At 56.1% G+C, this 12621-nt stretch overlaps 6 protein-coding genes across 6 annotated transcripts; 4 read left to right on the top strand and 2 right to left on the bottom strand.

The window, feature by feature from the left end:
- Window positions 1-195: 195 nt before the first annotated feature.
- LEU2_2 (3-isopropylmalate dehydrogenase) lies at window positions 196-1407 on the bottom strand (the record flags this gene model as incomplete). The annotated part of the gene is made up of 2 exons (XM_028642297.1): window positions 196-236; window positions 330-1407. The coding sequence occupies 2 exons, from the start codon at window positions 1405-1407 to the stop codon at window positions 196-198; spliced, it is 1119 nt and encodes a 372-aa protein (XP_028493933.1).
- Window positions 1408-2219: 812 nt separating this feature from the next.
- On the top strand, window positions 2220-3033 carry D7B24_008202 (uncharacterized protein; the record flags this gene model as incomplete). The annotated part of the gene is made up of 2 exons (XM_028642296.1): window positions 2220-2948; window positions 3010-3033. 2 exons carry the CDS (start codon window positions 2220-2222, stop codon window positions 3031-3033), a joined length of 753 nt encoding a protein of 250 aa, XP_028493932.1.
- A 370-nt stretch (window positions 3034-3403) lies between these two features.
- Window positions 3404-6214, top strand: D7B24_008201 (uncharacterized protein; the record flags this gene model as incomplete). The annotated part of the gene is made up of 6 exons (XM_028642295.1): window positions 3404-3445; window positions 3504-4218; window positions 5003-5130; window positions 5187-5217; window positions 5366-5603; window positions 5653-6214. 6 exons carry the CDS (start codon window positions 3404-3406, stop codon window positions 6212-6214), a joined length of 1716 nt encoding a protein of 571 aa, XP_028493931.1.
- A 79-nt stretch (window positions 6215-6293) lies between these two features.
- Window positions 6294-7319, bottom strand: D7B24_008200 (uncharacterized protein; the record flags this gene model as incomplete). The annotated part of the gene is made up of 1 exon (XM_028642294.1): window positions 6294-7319. The coding sequence occupies one exon, from the start codon at window positions 7317-7319 to the stop codon at window positions 6294-6296; it is 1026 nt and encodes a 341-aa protein (XP_028493930.1).
- Window positions 7320-8040: 721 nt separating this feature from the next.
- D7B24_008199 (uncharacterized protein) lies at window positions 8041-9881 on the top strand (the record flags this gene model as incomplete). The annotated part of the gene is made up of 5 exons (XM_028642293.1): window positions 8041-8121; window positions 8187-8461; window positions 8515-9064; window positions 9156-9403; window positions 9464-9881. 5 exons carry the CDS (start codon window positions 8041-8043, stop codon window positions 9879-9881), a joined length of 1572 nt encoding a protein of 523 aa, XP_028493929.1.
- Window positions 9882-10862: 981 nt separating this feature from the next.
- Window positions 10863-12452, top strand: ALDH5A1_3 (Succinate-semialdehyde dehydrogenase, mitochondrial; the record flags this gene model as incomplete). Its single annotated transcript, XM_028642292.1, has 2 exons — window positions 10863-12236; window positions 12309-12452. 2 exons carry the CDS (start codon window positions 10863-10865, stop codon window positions 12450-12452), a joined length of 1518 nt encoding a protein of 505 aa, XP_028493928.1.
- Between the last annotated feature and the right edge of the window lie 169 nt (window positions 12453-12621).

Here is a 12621-nt window from a genome sequence, read left to right as displayed (position 1 = left end):
CTGTGGTTGTTGTGACGACTATTTGTCCTTGTGCTGCTTGGGTATGATCCGCGCTCCAAGCTGAAACGCTGATCTCCAAGTTACCTAAAATGTCAAGGCAAGAAGAGAGACGAGGAGCATGAGTGTTTTCAGGAGCGCAAAACAAAAAGAAAGAGTTTCATTATTCAACGATACATAACCAACTTGTCCCTATGGTTATGCCATCTCTTCGAGTGCTTCATGCTCAGCGGGATTGGCTATAAATCAGCTCCGCAAGGACTTCGGTAGACAGTCTACTCCTCGTCAAAGCATTTTTTTCAGAACATCACACACAGCATCTCCCACTTGACTGCATGTCGACTTTCCACCCAGGTCGCCCGTCCTGACCTCGAGGCCGCCAGCTTCCTTCGCATCCAGGACTTTCACCACAGCCTTCTCAATGGCCGACGCCTCGGCCTCAAGCAGGAACGAGTACCGCAGCATCATGGCCAGACTGAGGATCTGTGCCACAGGATTCGCCAGTCCCTTGCCCGAGATGTCGGGGGCGCTGCCGTGAACGGGCTCGTAGATGCCGTTGCATCGGCCCTCGCCCGGCACGCCCGAAATGCTCGCGCTCGGCAGCACGCCCAGCGTGCCTGTGATGCCGCCCGAGATGTCGGAGAGGACGTCGCCAAAGGTGTTGTCTGTGTGAATGACGCCGTTGAAGCGACGCGGGTCGCGCACCATCAGCATGGCCATGCTGTCGGCCAGCTGGTGCTGCAGCGCAACGTCGGGGAACTCGCGCGCAAAAATGTCGGACGTGACGCGGCGCCAGAGACGGCCGCTGGCGAGCACGTTGGCCTTGTCGGCGCTCCAGACCGTGGCCGGCTTCTGCCCGCCGTCGCCGAGGATGCGGGCCACGGCGGCGCTCACGCGGGCGAGGCGCTCGATCTCGGGGCGCGAATAGACCCAGAGATCCGAGGCCATGTCGGCTTCCTCGCGCTTCTCGCCAAAGTAGGCACCGCCGCAGTTCTCGCGGACCACGATAAACTTTGTGCCCGTCACGAGCTCGGGCTTGATGGGGGAGTTGCCCACGAGGGACGGCACCAGGATCTCGCAGGGACGGAGATTGGCGAATGCGTCGAGGTGCTGCCTGAGCTGCAGGAGGCCGGATTCTGGCGTCGGCGTGGCGGCGGCCCACTCGGGGCCGCCGATGCTTCCAAAGAGGACTGCATCCGAGGCCTTGGCGGCGTCCAGGACCGACTGTGTTACGGGCACGCCGTGCTTGTCAATGCTGGCGCCGCCGACGATGTCTGTGGTGCGCTCGAATCGAATGTTCGGCCGGGCGTCCTGAACAACGTCGAGGACTTTGAGAGCTTCGGCCATGATCTCAGGGCCGACATGGTCGCCAGGGAGGACCAGGATGCGAAACGTCTTTGTGTCAGACATGGCTAGGGTGGTAGGGTCGTGACGTTCGCTGGAAGTTGAGACAACGGTACAGCCGAGTCTGATGGATCCCAAGATGGCAGACTTGTAGCACTGCTTAGATTGTGAGATTGTGAGAGTCAAGTTTTAGTTCCCAAACATCAGACATTTTGCATTTCTGATAGAATCAGACGTCCTCGGTTGGCTTGTCCGATCTCGGGCTCACTAGACGCGATTTAAGCTGTTACTCAAGTCATGATGCCAATGCAAAGGATCCATGGCAGCCAGTCATGCCAGCGGGAATACCGCGACGTTAGCAGTAAGCATGATCCGATCTCGGTATAAATCGGGCTTCTGACAGTAGCCAAGTAGCTCGCAGCCGACTTGTGAGTTTGATACGACTCTGGACCCCTCCTGAGCTTGCTGAGGACCCGTTTGGTTGGGGTCTGTGGCACATCCCGTCACTATCGGAGTGTACCACCACATCGCCTGGCAGGGATGCCACCACTGACAACGAAACCAGTATCCACGGGGCTAGGACCCATTGAGGGATACGTTCTGGGGTAACTTGACATGCTTTCCTAGTTCGGTAGGTAATCTACCAGGACAGCCACGGGTCACAGGAAAGCGAAGGAGGGGTAGTTAGTTACCTATGAGACGACAACGAATGCCAAAAGCTGGGACATTGCCTGTTGAGATCTCGACGAGCATCCCACTTGCAGCCAGACACCGCCGTAACACATAACCCGTCGAATAACAGCTTGAAGTTGTTGCATTGCCTTGTCGCCCTCTTCCTTTTCACCGCTTACCGTCACGTCACCAGTCCACAAGGCACAATGTCCGGCCGCCTCCAGGGAAAGACCGCCATCGTGACGGGCGCAGCGTCTGGATTCGGCAAGGGCATTGCCACCAAGTTCGTCGCCGAAGGAGCCAACGTCATCATCGCCGACCTGTCAGAGGAGCAAGGTCAGGCCGTGGCCGAAGACCTCGGCGCCGTCTTTCAGCGCGCCGATGTCACAAAACCGGCCGATTGGGAGCAGCTCCTGAAGTTGGCCCTCGACAGATTCGGACAGCTCGACCTCGTCATTAACAACGCCGGCGCCACGTACGCGAACAAGCCGACAGAGGAGGTGACGGAGAAGGACTTTGATCTCGTCATGAATGTCAATGTCAAGGGCGTCTACCACTCGGCCAACGTGCTGTTGCCGTACTTTCTCGAGAACAAGCGGCCCGGCTGCTTCATCCAGGTTGCCTCTACGGCGGGCACGCGGCCCAGGCCACGCTTGACATGGTACAACGCGTCCAAGGCTGCCGTCATCAACGCGACCAAGACGATGGCTGTCGAGTACGGCCCGAACCAGATTCGGTTCAACTCCGTGTCGCCCGTTGTTGGCAGCACAGGCATGACACATTTGTTCATTGGCAAGCCTGATACCGAGGAGAACCGCAAGGGCTTCGTGTCGACGATCCCGCTGGGAAGGCCGTCGACACCAGAAGACATTGCCAACTCTTGCTGCTATCTGGCAAGCGATGAGGCGGCTTTCATCACGGGTGTCAATATTGAGGTACGTCTTCTGTCCTGTTGATAACGTGCTGGTGACGATGATGGCTAACTGTGCGTGCTAGGTTGACGGAGGGCGTTGTGTATGAGTCGGGCGACCATGAAGGTGTTGGGAGTATGGGTGGACTGAATGTGTTGTATCAGCATCAGCATGAGTGGGAAGGGACGAAAATGGTACACGGGGCCGAGCTGTAGGTAGAGGTCAGGCACGTAATACAGCAGACTCCCCTGAGCTTTGGGGCGTTCCTAGCGCTGCCTAGCTGCAATCTTGCCCCGCCGACGCATCCCCGCATTCTCGTTGTCCTTGTTCAGGTCCTCTAGTGGCAAGCACACCCCAGATCAGAGCAGGTACGCCTGGGGAGATGGCCTGACTGTCGTGACTTCAACTCTCCTCTGGCTGGAGAGGCGCCTGGGGCGGTTTGCACAACTTTTTCGCAACACAGCAAATCAGCCAACACCATGGCGGCGGGCGAAGGCATGGAAACTACAGACCGTTGTTCTGTAAGCTTACAATTGCATCTTACACTATCACCGCCGTACGCTGCTAACACTGGTCCAGAAGCCACTGGCCTGCACTCACTGCAACGCGAGGTTCTCTCGGCCCAGCCATCTGAACCGCCATCGTCTTACGCATCTACCATCGTCCCGAAAGTCATTGATCAAATGCCCACACTGTGACAGAACATTCTCCCGGAACGATGTCCTCCTCCGCCACCTGCGCGGCGCTCACCATGTCGACCTCGTCGTCAAACGGTCCGTCCAGAGATCATGCCACCGCTGTGTGTCAAAGAAGCTCAAGTGCGATCGCTTGCAGCCTTGCCAGTCATGTACAGGAGCACAGGCGATCTGCGAGTTTCCTGGTGCATCTCACTCCCGTTCGTCTGATCTCGAGTCCGAGGCACTGTATGCTCTCGATAGCAACGAGCATGCTGAAGCGACGGGCGTCGCCGGCTTTTCACCATTTGACCCGTCTTTCGAGTCCACCGACATCCCACAAACACCACAGATCCTCCAAACTCCTGACTCAACTTTGGGCAATAGCCTCTTTCCTGCGACCTACCTTGGTACCCAGCGCCATGCTGATGACCTCGATAATGACCCAGCCGTCAGCTCGGTGGAAGGATTCGGACAGGCAGACGATGCGATCTTCGGCGTCAACGCCCTGGAACCTGGTGGCGCTGGCATCTCGCCTTCCCATCTTGCGTTGATGCAGCCTGATTTTCGCATGATCGGATTCGACTGGCTGGACTTTGACATGCCAGAGTCAAACCCAGGTTTGCAGGACATTCCGATTATCGACACTACTGCCGTTGAACGCTGGTCTGGTCGCCAGACATACACCCCCCAGCCTCTCCCGCCACCAGGGAGGATGTCGTCGCAACATCCAGATAGGCCTCCAACAGTTAGACAAGGGCAAACGAGGACAGCACAGCCAAGCCCGACACTACGGCCCTTAGAGCCACAGCAGGCACTTCAGCCATGGCCCTTCGACCAAGCCCAAGATTCCGCACCACACAGATATATGTTACCCCCGTTGAGAGATGTACTACAAAGCAGTTACCGGGGCGGATCTTCCGACAGAACCAACGCACTTGATAATCTCATTCAAATCCTATCCGACAGCAAATTGCCCGCCTCAGCACATGTTCAAGACGCCAATACAGCCCAAGCCCTTAGTGACTTGCAAAGATTGCTTGATCTTTATTTTGCCCGATTCCACGATATTCAGCCAATACTTCACCGGCCTACCTGGAACACGGCAGAGTGTCCAACCGTGCTACTGACCGCGATGGCATGTGTTGGAGCTTTGTTATCCGACGAAGAGCGGGACACAGAGTTGTCCTGGTCACTCAGTGACATTTGCCTGCCTATGATTACTTGGCTGGTATGTTAGCATTTCACATGACACAGTTCCGTCCTTCACTAAAAAGCAATAGGGCGCTTCTGACGGGACCTACTATCGCAGCATCTCGTACCTCAATGCACTCTGTCTACATCAAGTTTATTCCCTAGGTTCTGGGAACCGGCAACTGTATCAAAATGCTGATCGCTCTCGAGGGATACTCATTGGAAGCCTGAGAGGGATGGGACTTCTTAGCAGTCGATGGAGTGTTGGCGAAGATGTCGGTCACGAAGCCTCTCTGGCGACCGACCCCAAGCATGCCGACCAAGAGTGGTCCGCCTGGGTAAGCCGGGAGAAGGAACGAAGGTCAGCATGGGCCTCTTTCGAGTATGACTGCAGTCTTTGCACGCTCACAAGCCGCCGGGGTGCCGTAGACCTAAGTGAACTACCCAGGTTGCTCCCTTGTACCGAGTCTTTGTGGAACGCACCTTCAGCCCAAGCTTGGGTTGCCTTACGGTCCCGTCTTGGACCTGGGAGCTTGAGCCCTACTTTGTCCACGATACTCAAAGCTGCCTTAGCTGGTCACGCCTTTCCCAGCCACCTCGGCACCTGGGCCAAGAGACTCTGCGGCCAGGTCATTGGACGTCTGCTTTGGGACTTGAAGCAACTCGAGATTGTGGCGATGCCCGAGCATTTTGGACTGACATCCTTGCTGAGTGCACACCAACAGTCAAAGCAATCACTTCTTGGTGCACTACAGAAGTTATTGGAGTCCATGGACACCGTCTCAACGACCTCGGAACTCATTAGCTACAAGTAAGGTTTGTTTGCTAACCTTCAATGACCTCAGCTGACCCGCGTTTAGTATCACGGGGCTTCTCTGCCACTACTCGCACCTCTACGCTGCAAACGACGTCATGGATGTCATACTTTACATTGTCCGCAGTCTTATATCCCAGCGTGCCAAGCATCACAAAGGCATCGAGGTTGCGCGGAAGCGACTGAGATCCTCGTTTGCTCAAGACAGAAGATCGAGTCGGAGGCTTGTTCACCATGCTGCGCAAATCATAGCAATTGCCAACGAGTATCTCGTATCGGCGCCGTGCGAGATCATGCGCACTTTCATGGGCTATGTTTTCATCCTCGCCTATTCATCCTATGGACCCCGTGCCGAGTTGATGTCTGGAGACAAAGCACCAATCCGCCTTGATGTGCCGCTTCACCAGCCAGCCCAGCAACAAATCACGCTACAATGGATTGAAGATGGTGGCCCAGCCGGCCTGGGTTCCGTCGTCAACATCCTGGCCGATGACTGTGTGCCAGCCATCAGTCGGGACGCACAGATGATGATGCAGAGGCTCAAGTGCTGGGGATTAGCAGACAAGTTCACCAAGATTTTGCACATTTTCGAGGTAAATGGTTTTTGAGTTACGGAAAAATTACTTCAATCAACGTTTTTTTGTTACGTCTGAAAGCGAAATTTTGACACGAAAGTCTTTGCTGCTCTCAAAAAATCGCAATGCAGTTTGGAGGGCTGGACACACCCCCAGGCATATTCAGCGGAGCCGCTGTCACAAAGAACTCCCACCTCTTCTCCTCTTCGCATATTCTACTCAGCTCCTCCAGGTCAAAGAGCTCTCCAACGGGCAATCCCCAGCCAGCGAGAAGGTATTCGTGGAGAAAGACCCCAGGCACCTCAGCCTCGCCCTCACCCCTTGAGTGAGATTTCTTTGGTGGATAAACCTCAAAAGAGATGGCGTCCCCCGCGACGGCCGCGAACCCTTCGTCCCAGATCCATCTCAGCATTTCCTCGGTGCCTTCTATCCCAGCATGCTGTGGGTTTGGGCTGGAGGCGTAGGCGAGCTTGTCAGAAGCAATCATTTTAGTGTCCCATTCCTGCGTCACCCCAATACGCACAAAAAGCAAGTCTCCGCGGCGAAAACTGACGCCTTGCTCCTTCGCACAGGCTTGAAGCGTATGGAGAGGGATAGCGTGGTCGGAAAAGGTGCTATACTTGATCGAATGGCGTTCAGCGTAACGGACGTAATCCAACAGAACGCCCCTTCCGCATATGCCCTCGCGTGCCCAGTGTTGCAGCCCGATTCGCGTATTATTCCGGTTCTCGATTTCTTTCGACGTCACGCCGCCATAGAAGAGCCGCCTATCAGGCTCGGTCGGTGTCGGGAACGGAGCGGAAAAGTGACGGAGCCCATCCCACTGCGACGATTGCTGGGGGTTGAAGATGTACACGTCATCGTACGCGGCGCCTCCGAGCAGGGAGACAATATGATGTTGCGTTGGTGCCCGATTGAAGTTGGCAACATCGAGTTTGTTCATGTCCCAATTCATGCCCACACGGCGACCGGTCTTGATGCAGTTGGCAGCTCTGGCCACGACATCTGGTGTCAGCAGCACAAGCCGGCCGAGCCCCTCTTCTCGCGAGCCAGGAGCACCCGTCCAGACTCGTCGCGGGTCTGGTAGAGAATCATACTTCATGTCGTGGAGGGACAGATCTATCTTGAGTGAGCCCATGGTTGATACGTGAAATCCGGGATGGTGGACGTCGGGAGTGCATGAAGTCAAGAAAAGAGAAGGCAGATTGACCGTCGTCCTCTCCTGACGGTTTGCTCCAGCTCCAAGTACTCCATGGCGGCGCATGTGCGGGATTCCAGCAGCTTCATGTTGCTTTAGTTTCGATCCAGCCTGTCGTCGGGAGCTTCGCCATGAACTGAGCTTCCGTGTTGGCGGCGGCACGCTCCGAGCAACCTCGTCACACGGCGATGCGCCCGGTCACATGAACCCGTCCCCAGCCTTCAATCACGCTATTGATCACTAGAGGGTACCACTGGTCTTCGATTAATCGATTCTGATTTTGTGACATGGAGAATTGAAATGCCCATGCGTGGCATTGATACCGATGCGGATTAATGCCACTCAGGAGGAGAGCGCCGGACGTGGCGGCGGGGCAGCCGTCCCATATCACACCACCACGCCTCAGAGGTCGAATAGCAGTCACACAAATCGCATGGCAAGCAACGGCCCAGTGGTACGTCCGTGGAGACAGCCCAAGATCCGGGGCCCCAGAAGCCGGTAGTTCAGCATCGTGGGGACCCCGCAAGCCACCTCCTGGACGTGCCTATGGTGTTGACCATATACATTTACTCGGGCACTTCCTCGTATAACTCAATGAAGAGGTCACAGGGATAGAGAAGCATAATTTCACCAGAGCTCAAAATTACACTCATCAACAATCATGGGGGCATCTCGGTCAAAGTCTAAGCGCACCACAACGTACAACCGACTGGTCACGGTTGCAGTTGCATTTGGATCCCTTGTGAGATCTTGTCCTAGACATGGGAGTACTTTGGTTGTATCATACAGAAACTAACTATTCTCCAGACCTACGGTTATTGTTCTTCGGTGATAGGAAGCACTATTGGACAACCTGGCTGGTACGAGTTCTTCGATCTTCCGCTGCAGGGCGAGCCTGGATATGCAACCAAAACCACCGACGCCATCGCGACAGCGAATGGCATCTACAGCGCTGGCGGAGCCATAGGCACACTCTTCATCATGTGGGCCGCTACAGCTCTCGGTCGAAAGAGATGTATCCAGATTGGTGGGGCTTTCTCACTTCTCGGCGGCGCTTTACAAGGTGGTGCAGCGAATCTCGGGTGAGTTTTCGCCGCTGGTGTGGTTGTGTTCGTCTTCAATCTGACATTGCCAGCATGTTCCAAGCCGGCCGTATACTCGCCGGCATCGGCATCGGCATCCTCGTCACCGTTTGTCCGATGTACATGGGAGAACTCTCGCCACCCGAGAAGCGAGGGTGGCTCGTCGGCCACCATCCCATCTTCCTTGTCTTTGGGTACATGCTGTCGGGCTGGCTCGGATATGCATGTTACTTTGCAACCGCCCGGAACCCCGAGTTTGCGTGGCGGTTCCCGCTGTGTATGCAATGCTTTGCCCCTCTCATCTTGCTGACCGCGTCTTTCTGGATTCCCGAGTCGCCGCGCTGGTTACTTCAGAAGGGCAAGATCGAAGAGGCGTGGAGTGTGGTACAGAACCTCCGCAAGTCTGACGACGACCCCCACGACATTGTCGCCCGGGAGGAGATTTATCAAGTACGCGAGCAGATCGTGTTGGACGCGGCTAAGCTCAAGGCCATCGGCTGCACGCCGTGGACAGCTGTGATCAAGAAGAAGAGCTATCGGAAGCGCATGGCCATTGGCTTTCTGACACAATGGGGTGCAGAGTTTGCTGGACCGCTCATCATTGTGAGCCGAGTACCAGTGTCTTCTTTAGGTTAACATGACTGACATGCCATAGAATAACTATTCAGTCATCCTGTACACCAACCTGGGCCAGACGGGATCCATGCCGCTGCTTCTCTCGGCGCTATGGCTCACCACCGCCGGTGTCATCTACAACCCTCTCGGCGCATGGCTCCATGATAAGGTCAACTCGCGTCGCTGGATGTTTATCGTCGGTCTCTTTGGGTGCCTCATTACGACCAGCGGTTTCGCCGCGTGCATTGCAGAGTTCAGCGGCACGTCGAACCAAGCCGGCAACGCAGCCGGCGTCTTCTTTGTGTTTCTCTATCTTGCGTTTCAAGGGTAAGTTGCAACTCGGCCCTCGCTCTGGAAACGAAGCTGACGGCGAGTTCGTCTTCTCAGCACACTTTGTGACACGACCATGTACCTCTACGTCGCCGAGATCTTCCCCACGGAGATCCGGCCCATCGGCATGGGCTTCTCGCTTTTCGGTCAATTCACGAGCACCATTATCCTGCTCCAGACGGCACCAATCGGTATTGTCAATGTCGGGTGGAAATATTACCTTGTCATCATTGTCTGGTGCATCTTTTTCATCCCCGTAGTGTACCTTTTCTTCCCAGAGACGGCTAAACTCTCGCTGGAGGAGATCTCGGCCCGTTTCGGCGACGACGTGGCCGTTCGGATCACCGATGTTTCGGATGACCAGCGGAAGGAGCTGGACGACTTCCTCAAGACGACCGATGTCGTCCACATGGAGACGCACGCGGATGAAAAGAAGGCGAGAGTGGGCAATGAGGACATTACAACCGTGGCCTAGGTGGGCGTGTAGTGTATTGCAAGGGGGGGGGATGACGAAATTCTTGGGATGCAATCGTATCTACATCACACACATGGTGTAAGAGTTCAAGCCAGATTTCCAGGCTGCGGGAAGAAGACAGAGTTGGCTGATTACTTTGATGTCGTTCCTCTCGGGAAGATGTGCGATAGTGTCCGGGACGGGTATCAAGTCACCTCGTTTTCAATACGTCTCAAAGTATCTTTGCAGAATTCAAATGCACATGCCGGCCTACTTGCAAACATGATACATGAATCTATTATGGTTTGCACTTTAGTTACGAGATCGGTCACCTTCACACTCGCAGCGCCTCGACACGACGTCAACTTTGACCAGAAAACCAAAAGCTGCTATGAACTCGCACCAAGCCACAAGCAATCTTAAAAAGAAACTTAACGTTGACGACTATAAACACTTAACAACACCATGCTCCAATACCCGGTCAGAGTCCTAATGAGAAGCACCTGGCGTGCGTAGTCATCGAGCTATCAGTGCCAGTCCTCGTTGGCAGACGGGCTTGCGCGCTCCATGACAGTGATGCTTGGGGCCGCAAGCCAGCCAACAAGAAGAAGCACTCAAGAGCAACCAGTTCCCTCCCGGAGCGTGCCACTCACCCGGTGTCATACCCCGCTCGTTGGTGGGAAGCACCAGTGGGTTAGCAGGCGCCCTGGTGGAGCTACCCCAACTTGCCGAGCTGCGGTGCGGGGCGACGTGAAGCTCATGATCAGACTGAGACGAGGTCGGACGTCGCAAACTACCAAGGCAGGTAGGAGTGGTAAGAAATACCTAATGAGGAAAGCAGACTATTGACTGCCCGATCATCGCAACGTTCATCGGTGTTCTGCACCAACAATTTTTTTTTTTTTTGGAACATCAACAGTTTCTTTATCAGTCTCCTATCGCCTCATTGCCCAGCATCCGCGTCTCTCTTGCATCCTAATACCCCGCCATCGCTAATTAACTATGGCGACCTCGTACAACACAACGGCTCATGGCGAGCTTCCCTTTACGCTTGCCGATAAGAACCTCCTGCAGTTTAGTTCCTACGTTCATGGCGAGTTCGTTGCCGCAAAGAAAGGCAAGACCTTTGATGTCCTCGATCCAGGCAACGGCAACGCCTGGGCCTCGTGCCCCGACAACGACGAAGACGACGTCGAGCCCGCAGTTCAATCCAGCTACGCTGCGTTCCAGTCCTACTCCAAGTACACGCCGCGACAGCGAGCGCAACTCCTGCTCGCCTGGCACCAGCTCATCGTCGCGGCGCGCGAGGACCTGGCGCGCATTGTCGTGCACGAGACGGGCAAGCCCATGGCCGAAGCCCTCGGCGAGATTGACTACGCGACGACCTTTTCCTGGTGGTTCGTCGGCGAGGCCGACCGCGCCCACGGCTCGGCCCTGACGTCCGCCATCCCCGGCCGGCGCGCTGTCGTCGTCAAGCAGCCCATCGGCGTCGCCGCCGCCCTGGTCCCCTGGAACTTCCCCGTCGCCCTCGCCCTGCGCAAGGCCGCCGCCGCCCTCGCCGCCGGCTGCACCATGGTCGTCAAGACGTCGCCCGAGACGCCCCTGTCGGCCGTCAGCCTGGCCTACCTCGCCACGAGGGCCGGCTTCCCGCCGGGCGCCCTCAACGTGCTGACGACGAGCCTCGAGAACACGCCGGCCGTGGCTGAGGCGCTGTGCCTGCACCCGCGCGTCAAAAAGGTCAGCTTCACGGGGAGCACCCACGTCGGCAAGCTGATCGCGGGGCTGTGCGCGCGGAACCTGAAGAAGACGACGCTGGAGCTCGGCGGAAACTGCCCCTTTGTCGTCTTTGACGATGCGCATGTCGAGCAGGCGCTGGGTCAGCTGATGGCGTTGAAGTGGCGGCACGCCGGTCAGGCCTGCGTCACGTCCAATCGCGTCTACGTGCAGAGCGGCATCTACGACGTCTTTGTGGCCAAGCTCGTCGAGCAGACCAAAGCTCTCAAGGTCGGCCACGGTATGGGCGATGGTGTCACCATGGGCGCGCTCACGACACCCCGCGGTCTCGACAAGGCCGAGGAGCTGTATCGGGACGCCGTTGCCAAGGGAGCCAAGACTGTCTTGGGGACGGGACAGCGGATGGACAGCAGCGGCTACTTCATGGCACCGACGGTCCTCACCGACATGACTGACGACATGGCCATGAGCCATGAGGAAATTTTTGCACCAATCTTGGGCGTGTACCGATTCGAGAGCGAGGACGAGGTGACACAGAGGGCCAATCACACACCCCTCGGTCTGGCCAGCTATGTCTTCTCGAAGAATGTCGACAGGCTGTGGAGGATGTTCGAAAATCTGGAGGCGGGCATGATCGGATTGGTGAGTCCCTTATGCTATGTTTGAGTACTAGACTGTGACCGCGGACCAACTGACGCCATTTTATCTTCACAGAACACAGGCAACAGCTCAGCTGCCGAGGCGCCGTTCGGAGGCATCAAGGATAGCGGCTACGGGAAGGAGAGTGGCAAGGATGTGGCCATCAATGAATTCCTCATCACGAAAACAGGAACAATGGCGATCGATGGACACTATTAAAAATGCTGCATACTTGGAATTTCTACTGTACGAGCGGTTTTCGAACCAAAATACCCTGTCAGTGCGTTTCGGATTGTATCATTCTGCGAGGAATTCCACCACTGCGGCGTGCAAGTCTTCCTGGGTTTCCAGTAACTGGATCTGGAACCGAGCACAGACGGCCTGGACG

This window comes from Verticillium nonalfalfae, assembly GCF_003724135.2.
Source record: "Verticillium nonalfalfae strain VnAa140/NRRL 66861 chromosome Unknown scaffold_70, whole genome shotgun sequence".
NCBI classification, from domain to species: Eukaryota; Fungi; Ascomycota; class Sordariomycetes; order Glomerellales; family Plectosphaerellaceae; genus Verticillium; species Verticillium nonalfalfae.
Note: the sequence above shows the minus strand (reverse complement) of the source record. Positions and strands in the feature narration are given on the sequence as shown.